Source organism: Calonectris borealis, chromosome 1 (genome assembly GCF_964195595.1).
Source record: "Calonectris borealis chromosome 1, bCalBor7.hap1.2, whole genome shotgun sequence".
In the NCBI taxonomy this organism is placed as follows: domain Eukaryota; kingdom Metazoa; phylum Chordata; class Aves; order Procellariiformes; family Procellariidae; genus Calonectris; species Calonectris borealis.
In genome coordinates this window covers 133,597,466-133,612,079 of record NC_134312.1, presented here as the reverse complement: position 1 = coordinate 133,612,079, position 14,614 = coordinate 133,597,466, and the positions used below count along the sequence as shown (strand labels likewise).

The 14,614-nt window shown below is 38.5% G+C and overlaps 1 protein-coding gene across 2 annotated transcripts in view; it reads right to left on the bottom strand.

Annotated features, from left to right (window-relative positions):
- The window catches only part of SH3KBP1 (SH3 domain containing kinase binding protein 1), a 233,375-nt gene that overhangs the window by 69,437 nt on the left and 149,324 nt on the right, over positions 1-14,614 (bottom strand). For both annotated transcript variants that reach the window (XM_075175254.1, XM_075175263.1), the window contains one exon: positions 1,794-1,869. In XM_075175254.1, the coding sequence (XP_075031355.1) occupies positions 1,794-1,869 (76 nt within the window). The remainder of the gene's footprint in view (positions 1-1,793; positions 1,870-14,614) is intronic.

Below are 14,614 nucleotides of genomic sequence, written 5' to 3'. Positions count from 1 at the left end.
TAGGCAGGTCACCTGGTCATAGAAGGAGTTCAGGTTGGTCAAGCAGGACCTGCCTTCCATGAACCCGTGCTGGCTGGGTCTGATCCCCTGGTTGTCCCGGACATGGCTCGTGAGCACCCTCAAAACAAACTGCTCCATAATCTTCCCCGGCACCGAGGTCAGGCTGACAGGCCTGTAGTTCCCCAGATCGTCCTTCCGGCCCTTCTTGTAGATGGGCGTCACATTGGTGAGCCTCCAGTCGTCCGGGACCTCCCCAGTTAACCAGGACTGCTGGTAAATGATGGAGATGATTGGCTGGGCAAGCTCCTCCGCCAGCTCCCTCAGTACCCTCGGGTGGATCCCATCCGGCCCCATAGACTTGTGAACGTCCAGGTGGCGTAGCAGGTCATTAACTTCTTCCTCTTGGATTATGGGGGGTTTATCCTGCTCGCCATCCCTGTCTTCCAGCTCAGGGGGCTGAGCAGCCTGAGGATAACTGCTCTGACTATTAAAGACTGAGGCAAAGAAGGCGTTGAGTACCTCAGCCTTATCCTTGTCCTTGGTGGCAACGTTCCCCCCCGGCCCGCATCCAATAAAGGATGGAGATTCTCCTTGGCTCTCCTTTTGTCATTAATATACTTGTAAAAGCATTTTTTATTGTCTCTCACGACAGTGGCCAGGTTGAGTTCTAGCTGGGCTTTTGCCTTTGTGTTCCAAAATACATTGGTTCAGGAGCCCTGCTCTACATTACCAGTTTGCACATTTTCCAGTATTTCAAGTTCTCACTTCCTCAGGGTAATTGAGTACTTGCAGTACTTCCCATTAACAGTCTGGTGTCACAAGGGGAACAAGATAAGAGGATGCAGCAAGTAAATTAGTGTGGTGCAGCTAATAGACAATAACTCACCAAAAGCTGTTGTAAGCTGCTTTTGCAACTCTGAGCTGAAAACGTGGTAAACCAGGTCGTAACCATACCCTTCTCTCAGACAGCCACTGTTCTGCTGCTCCAGATGCTTGCCTTCCTATGTCTATATGTGTTTCAGTTCTGAGACAAAATGTTATCTGCTAACTATCTAAAAGGACAAACACACCAGGGAAGGAGAAGGACTGTGCAAGACTTAAAAACTCAACACTTTATATTATACTCAATTTCTTTTCTAAGGTATGGCTATCTTTTCTTCCTTCTTATTCTTTTCTACCAGAATCCATAACATTTAGTTGTAACTTTATATAAATAAAATCAAAAGATGGGGAATATATACATAAGTTATTTGGTAAACTAGTTACATATGCCTCCCTAGAACAGCACTGAGACCTGTCTGAAAGATTTAATTATTAATTTTTGTTTACTAAGGATTGAAATGACGAAAACAGAACTGAAGTTCTTATACACTGTTCATTTCCCATACAAACTACACCACCCACACAGATTATTTCTGCTACATAAAGAAAGAAAAAAGAGGAAAAAAGCAAGGGCACTCACAACCAGAGATATTTTTCTATGACCCACCTACAAGTTACAGCCTGGAGTTGGATCTTACTCAACTCAGATTAAGCTGATCACATAATTTAATTTGATTTTTGGTAGCAGAAAACTTGAGGTAGGATTACCAGAGCAAAAACAATTCAGAGGATTCTGAAACAAAGCATTCTGTCTATGTACCTCATAAGTTTATCCTAAGTATATCTGTCTGCATCCTTGCTTTTCATATATACAGGACACTCTTTTAGCCAAAACCAGAGAAAAGTGTTCAGCTTGCTTTTAAGAGGCTTAATAGCACAAAGTGCAAAGAAGAAAAAACTATGAAACCTACTTTTTGTTCTGCTGTCCACTTCTATTTTTGTTGGCTCCTGAGTTGCTGTGGCTGGAGGTAATTTCTTCCCAACACTCTGAAAAAAAAAATTATTCTCCTTTAAAATTTGCAGGTTCGGTTAAAAGTTGGACAACATAAAAAATTGTAATGGAAATGCAAAGTATAGGAGTAGAAAAAGGACAGTAAAGAAACAGAAGCAAATTAAACTATACTTAGGTCTGTCTGTGAGGTTTTTGTTAGCTTTTTTTTTAAATGATAAAGAATTCATAAAAATGTGATCCTCAAATTTTCCCTTTAAAAATGTTTACTAACATTTTTAAACATTAACTCCTTAACACAGTTTCAGGAAAGACTCACAGAAGTTTCATAGGCGGACTGAATATGTGATGAAATTACTTAAGGAAAGATGCTATTCAGCACCAAAAGTAAAACTGAAAAAACAGTGGGGGAAAAAACCCTGGACTTCCATCCATACACAGAGTATTCATTTCAGTCATTCTAGTTTGAGTGTGATTTTTAAGTTGACAATATTTCTTTAAATGGTTCCCGTTTTTGTTTATTTTGAGCAAAAATAATTAATTTACAGAGGAGTACTACAATAAGCAATAATCAGCCTCAGACAGGTAAGCTGAAAGAACAGTAAAAAACATTACCTGCCCCCAACAAAATAAAATAAAATTGGTGATATTCATCTTTATGCATCTTCACCAATTACTATATGCATGCTATCCCCCCTCTCACTCAGCTTTTCTCCCTATCAAGAAAGCTGTCTAGCTTTAAAAGCCCAGCCATGTGTAGTTGAGGACATAAGTGTAATTATTACTTGTTTACATAGATATGAGTAGATAAAAGCACAGAATGCCTTCAAGATGAAAGCAAGACTGGGAAAACAGCTTTTGGTTCAGAGGCAAACAGTGCAGTTCAAGATAGCTGCACATCTCAGTGCATGCTCATTCATGATCAAATCTTTATTCACAGTTCTGCTTCATAAAATGTTTTGGAAAATGATGAGAGGACATACTCTAAACTGCACTGCTATTTAACTCAGAAAGGAATGCTTACTAAAGGAATATAAAAAAACCTTTAATTTACTTTTTTTCTTTTTTTAAAGACGAAATTGTTATTTAAGAACACCTAATTAAAGGAAAGCATTTGGTAATTGCTTTATCAGACATGAATCATTGATCTTATGCCATGAAACCAAAACACAGATAAAGCCACAACAAGCTTAAATTTAACAAGCTAAAAATCACAGCGAAAGAATCATGGGCAAAGAGGAAGAAACTAGAGTATCCCAGGGGGAAGGGCATGCTGCAATGTAATTTCTTGATTTATAGAAGCAGATGCAAGTGCAATACTTGAAAACACTCATTCATCTGCTCGTTCAGAAAGAATGCCTGTGCGGTTGATAAATCAGCATGGGGAATCAACAGACTCCTTAGGAACAGAAAAGAGAATACCATCCAAACAAGGCTGTTCTTTTGTTGGGAACTAGGAGACAGGTCGGAAAGTAGTCTTTGCATGAGTTGCAATTTGTTCAGGAGAGAAGATAAAAAGCCCATGGAGCAAGGTGGCTGAAGACATGACTCTTTTTGCACATACAGAAATAGCCTGAGCAAAGAAACGAGAAACTGGACTCCCAACAGGTCTACTGATAGATGAAGAGCAGCACAAAACTGGGTGTAGCACATGGAATGTGCTGAAAGATCACAGTGACCTACAAGATCCAAAGATCATTTATTGTGGAACGAGCAAAGTTGTCCCAGAATTCTGCATGATGAGAGGAAGGAATGTTTACATCTACTAGGAGGATATAGAAAGTCGTAATTCAAATAATGTAAACAAGGGTTGTGTAGAACCCACTCTAGTGAGGAGGGACACCTGAATTTGTTGTGGGACAGGGAGAGGACAAGACAAGTGGAACTGGTATTCTTTAATTGTAAGGGAACTGCACCCAAGGATTTATAGGGGTGACACAAGCACCACTGACAGGAAAAAAGAAAAAAAAAAGGATAAGCCATGAAAATCTGGTTTCTGGTGGACGTGTGCTGCCAAGATGTTTTACTCTTCCTGTAAAATGGTACTAAAGGAGATTTTTAAAAATTATTATTTATTTATGTTTACAGTTGGTCTATACTGATCCATGCATTTGCATGGAAAACATTTGTTACCACTTTCTGAAAACATCTCCATGAAACTTAATGTAGTACATATTTGTTCATTAGGAAACATGCAAAATAAACTTTCCTCACTCTAAGAGACACTGAATCCTCTATGATCTGTTAAGTCTGATGGTTTACTTTAACAGGATAAAACCTCAGATATAGTTAAGCTCTGTGTGCTGGGAGTCCCAGATCAAGTAATATTATCACAGTTACCAATTTTTCTGGCAAGAAAAGATAACATCTCCTCCCATATGAGCCAGAAACTTTCCTTCTGACTCTCCAAATGTTCTACATCACTCATACTCCCATACAGGTTAAATATCTACCAAATTTACTAGTGGCTAGGAGAACTGAGCAAGCCCAACTTAAATTCTTGCTGATCCAACACACATCTTCATGACATTGACTTCTCTTCTCAAGGACTAGTTACTACAGGGTATTTTGGTCTCTTCTCTAGTTGAAGGCCCAGCATAATTTATCAAAATCTCCTTCACTTCTAAAAAAGGAAACATGGGAGCAAAGAACACTAATTGGGTTGAACTGAAGATTTCAATATAATTTTTTCTCCTCCTCTGTTCTTCCTTTACATAAGAAGAAGGTCAATTCAGAAAAAAAAATCCCCCAAGCCCTTCTAGACACATTGATCTATGCTGCAAAATACTTACATACAACTCCAGCTTTCACCTTACTTAATCTTCTACCCAATTCATTCCCACCTATAAGGCTCAAAATTCCCAAGAAGCAAGCAGATCTTACCCCTTTGTGACACAGGCACAAAACAAGATGTAGAACTTGAAGGACTTTTCAGGAATTTAGACACTCCAAATCCAAGAGCAGGATCCTCAACCCTGCCAGCATCCCCTGACATGTCCCAACATGAACTCTCTCTCTCCATTTACCTGACTCTATCATTTTGTCAATAATGTCTGCAGTGAAGAGTCACATGCATCACGGACCAGAACGCCATTATGACACCTTCCCAGCTGTGTCGTAATCACCAGGCTGCAAAGACAAGTGAAGTTCTGCATTTTCTCTCTGGCCCTGTATATCTTGAATACTTGGCTGCAGAATGGTTTCAGCACCAGCAAAAAGGGTAGCATATTCCCCTTTGCCTTTGTATCTCTAGCCTGGTGGTTCAGAGACACTCCTGAAGAGTACCGTTTCAGTTTCCCTCTATCTTCCTCCAGTATGTTGATTACTATAAGTCTAATTTCTAGGTGGTGGCAGTCAGCCTTGTTCCACTCACATTACTCTGCAGATACCGCTCAGACTTGCTTAGTCCTGTGACACAAGAAACACATGGTGGAAACAGAGTTCATATTTCTTAACTACAAGCCTAGGTTGACTCCCAACACACAACAGAACACATCAACAAAACAGGCAGAATCTTGATCCCACTATTTCTGTAAGGCGAATATAATTAGATTATTTAGCTGTCAGACACAAATCCTCCTAATCGCCTGACACATGAATCGCAAAGATGAAAGGGGATGAAGTGCCCTCTTGCTGCAGAAACAGCTGATAAAAGCATGAATACTAACCATGATTTGGTATACAGATATTCAGAGGGATGAGACAGATTTAGCAGCAACCTGCCACTCAATGCTTGGTTTTATGAAGCCAACGGAAGGACAGTCTAGCATTAAATAACAGGTTCTGTTAGCAGAAGAGGCCTTGATGGCAGTTCGGTACACTGCAAATCCCTATCACTGCAGACTGGTTCCCTCTGATACTGAATTAACAGTGATTACTAAAGTGGTTGAGGTGGCACACAAAGTCGCGTGCATGAAGTCACGGTACAGTCTAAATAGTCTCATTTCCTTTCATTTATGTATTTTGGCTCAACTGCAATCCCTGTCACAGCAGAGAACAACACAAGAGAAGCAGAGCACGTAATGGGCAGTATACAAGTGAGTTTTTCTCACCTGAGGGCACTACGGCCCTTCCCTACAACTATTCAACCCTGACCAGAGGAAGAAAAGTAGACCTGTGATCAAGTTTTCTCCTTCAGGATATTTTAAAATTGTATTTCCGAGTTTTCTGTTGTTGTTGAAAACTGACTTATCTATTTACTTTTGTTATTCAGGTCTTGTGTCTCTAGAACATTTAATCTGAAAATTCAAATTGAATTGTCACTTGTGCACCAGCTAGATCCATACAGAAGATGTTGTTATACTTCTTTGCACTACAGGAACATACTTATCCTTTGACTCTCCTTTAATAAATATAGGCTTCTCCAAGCAACAGCTTATTTACTCGGGAATAAGGAAAAAAAGATTTACTTAGCATCAGCATTTATTCTGGAAAGTGTAGTGAGGTCTTTACCCTAGATAAAATATTTTGGAACTGCTACTTGAAATGTAACTCCATGAAGATATTCTTAAGGAATACATCAGACATTAAAGAATTCATAAAAATGGGCTGTATGAGCTGCAAACACTAACGTTTTTAAGTTTAACATCATTTGTCAGTTTGAATAGTGAAAATATAACAATATGCACTGATGTTTTATACAGAGGAGGAGAAGAGAGTTATGTATCTTGAGAACTTTTAGAATTTCAGAAAACCTCAGCGACTAGGTCAGGGGAAAAAACGTGCCGCGTTTCTTTGACCACAATACTTCCTTTTAACATTCAACTACTATTTTTGAATGTTGTTTACATGCATGAGAATTTTTTTATCTATAGGTTTACATGCAAATCCAAGGCTACTATTGGTGACAATATAAAAGCTGTATTCTTTAATGTATTTTTGACAGTCCATTTTGTAATGAGAACATTTTTTTCACAAAGAAGCAGAAATGGTCACTAGATTCTTCCAGCTCTGGATGAACAGAAGCATAAACAAGCTTCTCACTGACTACGTATAATGCTGGTGTTGTGAGGGGGGAGCCAAATTAATTTCTTGTTTTTCTAATATGCTTCAAGTGCTTAAGGAACATCATCAAGTCCTTTATCCATCCTACCTGGACTACCTTAAATTGAAAAAAAATTGAAAGAACCCAAATATAAAAACCCCAAAGGCTTTCAGATGTCAAAATGCCCTTACTCTGTCAGAGACAACGTAAGAGAAATGTCCAGGATTTCAGTTTTTCCCATGATACCAACATTCAACTCCACATAAAGTACTTTCTGTGACAGCATGATCAAGTATTACTATCCTGGGGCTTCCCAAAAGGACAGAGTTAACAGATTTCCTAAAGGGTCACCACATGGCATTTCAAAGAGGGTAATGGGAATTTTAAGAAAACTTTACAGAGAAAATAAAAATTCTTTAGGGAAAGTGTGATTAAGCACCTACCTGCACATTTGATTGCCTCAGTCGTCTAAAATAGCTTCTTCCTCTGTACCTACTTTCTACCCAGCTGTGCTTTGGTAGAAATACCATCCATATGCTCCTGAACTATAATTATTAATATCTTTTAATACCAACTAGAGAGGTACATCTGCCCAATGCACGCCCAGCTAATATAAAGAGCCCCAGTTGCCCAAGCTGCACGCATTTCTACTGACATCATCTATGAGGACATTCCAGTCACAACACAGGGTAATTTCCTTAAAACTAGGTTAGGTGAATGAATGGGACAGGAAACAAGTGTTCATCAAGTCCTCAATTACAACCAGACTGTCACAAGCACAGGCAAGCAAAATCCTTTTTATTCTCCTGCTCCTAGTTTACTCCGAGTATGAGCAGAGAGAGAGGATGTCTCATAATTGGTGTCTCACAGGTGTCTCATAATTCACTTGCTGTGAGCAAGAGAGAGGGAGCAGCCCAGTCACTGCCCAAGCCCACCCACCAAAGGTGGTCACGTCCCTGGGGACCCACCCGTGGCCGCAGATTCCTGCCACCACTCCTCCCCTCTGCCGTGACATTAGCATGTCTGCAATGGGAGAGGAGGGAATTGATCCATATTGAAAAGTATTGCAGAGGGGAAGGAAGAACAAAAGAGAGTTTTAATGTTATCTGCTTCACTAAACAGCTGCACAAGCATTTGGGTAGAACTGTGGCAGGAAAGTTTACGGTCATAGGGATAAGGTGCAACTCTTGGTTGCAGCGCTCATTTATACCAGCTTAAGCTCATCGGGAAAGCATGGTGAGCATCTCACAGAGTGCTTTAAAAATTCCTGGGACCAGCATATCACATTTTGACCATGCTCAGGGCAACCCAAGGAAAGGTTGCAGTAGTACTGCCCTTTACATCATTCAAAAGACTAAATACGAACAACACTCAAGTACTCAGCTCTACATACCAGATGACACTTCCATAATGAATGGGTGCCCTGACCACAGGATCAGATGTGGCACACACCCACAGAACTTTTTTAGTGGGATATTTGGCAAGTATTTCACAGAATGCAGACAACAGAGCAATTAAAGTATTTTTAAATTTCCTATTATAGTTTCTTTGCACATAGTCAAGCTATATTACCTTCTACTGGACAATCTGAAAATAACGCATTTTCACATTTAGTCCATATTCCAGAAGACTTAAGTGCAGTTTTTCCAACTGATGTCTATATTAAATGACTTTTGGACTTGGATGAACACAGGCCTTCTGAATTACAGCATATCTTTGTAAAGAATTAAATCCTTTTTTTCTTTTGAAAAAGATTTTACCTGTGAAAGGTTTTATCCTTCTACAGCAAGGTTGTGAAACCCTGTATTTAAGTGCTGCAAAAGGCGTATGAGCCACTGGCACCTTAATTCTCTCTGTCTAGACAAAATCAACAAATCTCTAAATAAAAGATGTCCCTCCAAATAACATCCTGGTCTTACAAAGCAAAATTACCACCATTTCAGCCATCAGCATGACTCTTACCACAATTAACAAGTTTGGACAAAGCAGACAAGTTGTCTGAAGTCAACAGTGAAGCAGTGGAGGCTTTGTAACTGTTCATGAACGTCAGTCCTCTGGGAAGTGGCTAGTGCGCCAGCACTGCTTTAGAGGAAAGCAACGTTCAAGTAGTCAACAACTATATCCTGCTTGAATGCTAAAGGCTTTGGAATTAGGATGCATATGCAGAAAAACTAAAGGTATCTGGGGGAAAAACGTTTTCTAGTGTTCACGCAGAAACTGATACATTTTTACCAAATACAAAAGTTACTTCTTGAATACAAAAGAAAAAAAAAATGGAGACAAAACCAGCATGTCAGTCTAAATCCTACTACAACACTCTGATTCTCATTCCAGAGAGTGGTAAACAGGTTGTGATTACATTACGCCACACTCAGTTCACTTGGTGCCCTAGAAATACAGTACTGAATGTCGGAGCATCTCACAACTGCTGTATCTGTCATACACTGTCATGGCACTGGAATCCAAGCAGACAAGCAAGTAGGAAAGTAAACAAAGCAAAGGAAACAGCACAGAGGTCCCCAAACAAGGGAAATTTTAGAAAACATGATTTTGCTGGGGCTTTGTTTTCTGATTCATCACAGATGCTTATTCTTCGGATGTACTTCTTTTTTACAGTTGAAAAAAGAAGCAAAATTGCCTCTTCTAATTAGTTAAACTGCTTAAACTACATCAAGCCTAAGAACAAATGCTTTGAATACTTAAGGAATAGTCACATTTGCTTTGATTAAGAACTGTTTTATTTTTCAAAATAGCTGTAACTTCTGAAATATTTAATGAAAGAAGTTACTGGTGCTTTACTTCATTAGGTCAAAAAGTATTTGGAAATCATGTACAGAGAAGACCTACAAAATCACTTACTGGGACAGAAGAGGAGCGATTTATGTGGTTCTGAATGTTCAAGGCAAAATAAAGACAAAATGGCAAGCCTGCACTACCTTTGGCATACCACTGTGAAGGATTACATGCACCAGAAAGGGGAGGGAGAAAGGAAGACCAGGATGATGTAATCACCGTATGTCCACATTCCTTGATGGCTCAGAGTTTGTTACTCCTTCACATTTTATTTTATAACAACAATTAAATGTCTATTTTTTTCTGGGAAAAGTTCTTTAAAAGAAAAAGGGAGAATGAGTAAGAAACAAAGATCAGAGCAGTAAGTTCTTTGGTAGATTTTCCGGGTGTGTATTTTTTTAGGAGAAAACACTAGGTGCTGCAATTAAAGTTATCTTCTATTACTGTTTTTATCTTGTATTCATCAAATTTGATCTATTTAATATGTTATTCACAATTACTTATTATTTTAATGATCGTTAAGCATGATTTCTTACTTAGCCATTCAAAAGCTAGGAAATCGTAAAATTTAGGGTTTCATACAGACTCTCGCTTCTGCTGTGTTAAACTACATGTGAATCTACCACATTTTACATGTGATCTTGTTATACTTCTCAGTACAATGGCATTCAGCTGGTTTTGTAAGGGAGATGTAAAACAACAATATGTTGTAATTCTGAAGTAGTTATTAAAGATGGAGTTCATTTCACTTAAACATCATCTATGAGCCACATGTGTACATATGGGCCAGTCACTGCAGGCTTCCCTTCTGTCACTGGAGCATACAATTCATCTGGACTTCTTTGGGATAAGAAAGGTCATGTCCTAATAATGCCTTTTAGTCTACAGACTGTGAAGAAACCTTGAGTACTAGCAACATCATAGACATCTAAATTCAGTCAACAGAATCCCATGATAGTTGCTATTTTTAAATACATTAGTTGTGTAGTCCATGCATATTACCTGCCAGGACAGCAGCCAGCTAACCTATCTATAGATCTATCTTTATCTATCTATATGTATCTATCTATATATGTATCTCTCTATCTATAGATCTATCAATAAATCTATAAACCCAGCTATCTAATCAATAAATACTGGTGTTACAGCAATACAATGCAGTACGATCTTTTTTACTTTGCATGGCCAAATCACAGCAATTTTCATTAAAACACACAAATAAAAAAGTTGCTTCTCCTGGCTCCTGAAGAAGATTGAAATTGTGACCTAAGTGCATACTAAAAACTAAAACTGAGATACAGATTAAAAAGAGTTTACTATCCAAACTTTTTAAAAAAGATTAACTCGGATAAGTAACCGATTAAAAGACAGGAAACAAAAGGCAGGATTTCATCATGGTGACCAGGGAGTCCCTCAGGGATCTAGATCAAGGCTCTTGTTTTCCACATGTCCACAGATGATCCAGGAAAGAGGAAAGACAGAAATCCAGTTCAGAGAGAAGTAAAATTACACTTTTGGAGGAAAAATGCTACCTTTAGACAGAAATTATGGGCTTTGAAACACATAGCTGTTAATACTTTGGAAAGGAGTAAAGAACAATGGAAAGCGCTATCAAAATCCTGTATAAATCCATCCAACACCTAGATCATTGTGTGCCTTTACGACCTCCTTTCCCCCTCACATATAACCCACCTTAGTCCCTAAAAGAACTGGAAAAGACAGAAAGTCTCCAAGAATGTTCAAACCCATGGAAGAGATTCCTCATTCTGGAAAAAGAGATACACACAGGTGATTTAACACAAGTCTATAAAAATCAGGAGGGCCATTGAGAAGGTAGTTAGGGAGGACTCACTCATTATCTCTTCCAGTAATAAAAATTAAGGGCTATCAGATTAAATTAGCAGTTACCACATTCAAAACAAACAAAGGGAGGTAACTCCTTCCCACAGCGTGTGTTCCAGCTGAGTCGAACTCTTTCATGGGAGTTACAGATGCTAACATGTTAACATGCAATGAAAATGTGACTACCCGATTTGATGAGGAAAAAAAACCCATTAGGGTTATTAAACACAAAGTTCAAAATGAAGGCTCACTGCAGAAATTTCTCTGTGTGTTTACCCTGTTCTCACACTCTTCCCTAGGCTTCCAGTATTGACCTCTGTTTGGAGGCACGATTACCAGCCCAGGCACAATTTTGATCTGAACTACAGATGTCTCAGGATCTTCCGATTCCCTGGAAATCTCATTCTTTAACATATGAAAATGGAATATTGAATACGGTACACTTTGGAAAGTAAATCTAAATAAAGCAAGGTGACATAAAACCGAAGTGATAATACAAGGGAAACTTCAAAGGATTACTCCAACTCCTCTCTCCCCCCAAACATTATCAAACAAACTTTAAGTTTTTATGTTAAAAAGAAAACAAAACCACAGGGAGAACAAAGATATATGGAGAAAATAATTATTTTAAAAGTCTTCAAAATTGTAAAGCAGTAGCTTTTACAGGTTAATTTAAATCCTCTGGTTTGTAAGCCACTACAGAAATTTTCAATGGAGAAAATGCTTTATGGCATGTATGTCTGCTTTCCTGGGCCACCTTTTGTAGTTCCCACAGAAGCAGAGAAACCCACTATGAGTCTAAAAGATTATAAAAAGCAAACACTGGATTGACAGTCAGCTACTGTAATGAAAAAGACAAATCCACAGTACAGAAATATACATTTGCATTTCCTGTTTAGCCATCTCAAACTTTTTTTGACCTGTAAGATGGACTACGTCTACCACAACACTATCAGCAAAGCGCTCATAACAACTTACCAACCTCCTGAATAAATTCGACTCTGACAAGCAGCCTGAAAAGGCTTTAACTGTCTCTGATGTTCTCTGAGAAAGTGCTTATAGATTTAAGATATCTTCAGATGCACAATGTTTCGATATTTCAGTGTATGAATACACACTGCTCCCTCAGCGATGATATTGATGTTTATGGTGAGCTGTAATTGTTTATATACTCCACATTCACGTAATTCATATTTTTGCATTAAAGGAGAGTCTCAAACCTTCATAGTGGGGAAGACATCTAATTAGAGAGACTGTTCCACAGATTCCTAGCTTCCCATTTACAACTACAAAACATCTCTTCAGCGATTTCAGAACGGCTTAAATGGAAAATTACTTTAGTTCTTGTTTCCAGCTGTTGAGCTCCATTAAGAAATGACCTGAGCCAGCACCAAATGTCCCATCCAGCTATCCATGCACTAAAACTACCAGGTGTTTAGCAGACCACCAGCAGTCTACAGACCACAGATGAAGAATATCTTCATTAGCATTCTGCAAGTCACCAGAGAAATATGTGCTATCTCAAATAACGGTCAAAGAAATAAGTAGGTAAAATATGCAATGCAAAATTTTTGGTTTAACTTCTTGGACGGGAAGGGGGGTAGGAACAAAAATATGAATGAATATGAACAGTGAAATGTCATTTTCACTAAAACTCTGGGTAGCTTGGAGAACAGAAGAGTACACATTTTGCTTTTTAAATCACTATTCTCCACAGTTAAATCTGTTCTACCAGCAGGTGAGTTCAGACTCTAAAGCCTTGTAACTTGGTATTTTGACAAGTTCTTAAAATTTCAAATTATGGACAGGGAGGGGAGTGGAGAGGCTTTTTTCTACTGATATGCTTGATGTGCTGGGCAGGAGAGAAACCTGTGTGTCTTAACTCGCCTACTTTATAACATTTGTATTTCTGTAAAATTTGGAATCCTGACATTTGATGCTGTCAGGCTGTCAGTTTCAAATCATTAACGAACTAAAAATCTGCCTTCCTAAAAGGTTGATGGTGAGAAAGTGAATGTAAGAGTTTAGGTTAGGTAGATGCTGCTGAAACAAATGGAGCAAGACATATTAGAATCACCAATGGGTAAAAACACCTTAGCAAATGAAATTTAAAAAAAAAAAGCAAATACAGAATGAAACCCACACAGCATGCTCCCTCATCTCAAAGCACTGAAAGCATGCATATCAAAATGAGCTGTATGAACAAGCTCATTTTCTTCCTTCCTCAAGTTGCAGATTTGCAATGCTAGACGGTGCTTTTGTAAAGAAAGTATTTTTTGGAGCAGGTAAGTCTTCTTTCTTCCCTGCTTTATTTATTTTTCATTTTCCCCTTTTACTAACTGTGGCTCACACAAACGTAAAAGATCATGTGCTCTTGCACCCCTCGCAAGGAATTTTACCATTTGCAGGTTGCAGTTCACAATTAATTTCTATCTATCTCCTCTAGGAAGAATCCTTTAGTCAGTCTGCACTGAGTGAATGAAATTCCTTCCTATTCTCCCAGGAGAACTGTGCCGGTCTAGATTGCAGTTGGTAACTAGCATGATCCAGATTGTACCATCCAGTTTAGAAACTGCTGTTACGAAACATCCCTCTTTTACAAAAATTAATGAACCTTACAACTGCTACATGGATCTCCACTTCCTTTTGCAGCAGCAAGGAAAGCAGTGCAGCTACTTTCATCTCTCAAAAAAAAAAATCTAGGAAAACAATAAGCAGGGAATGGCTCTTCTTTAATATCTTCATTTTTAAAGTGGCAACGATACTTCTTTGCTCTTTTGTGAAATTTATGATGCTGACAACAAACTGCCAAGTAGCTGTTCAATTATATTTTTCAAATTCAATGATTAAAAAAGATTAAATCCATACTGTCATGCAGATAGTCCTAAGCTTAGTGCTGACAGCAAATATTTCTTCCAATTTGGCATTATATTTCTTCTTTTATCCTCAGATTATCTTTAATTTTCATTTTTTTGTGGTTTTTTTTCCCCACCTTGCATCACTGAAATCAGGACAGACGTTACTGAGGCAAATCAGGGAGATATTTTTATTTCAAACTCTTACAGGGAAAACTGCAGAGCAACAAGTGACAAAGCAAAATGCATTAGCATCTCCATCCAGTTCTCCTTCAACTGCCTGGAATTTCGTCTCTTTTCCTTGGACAG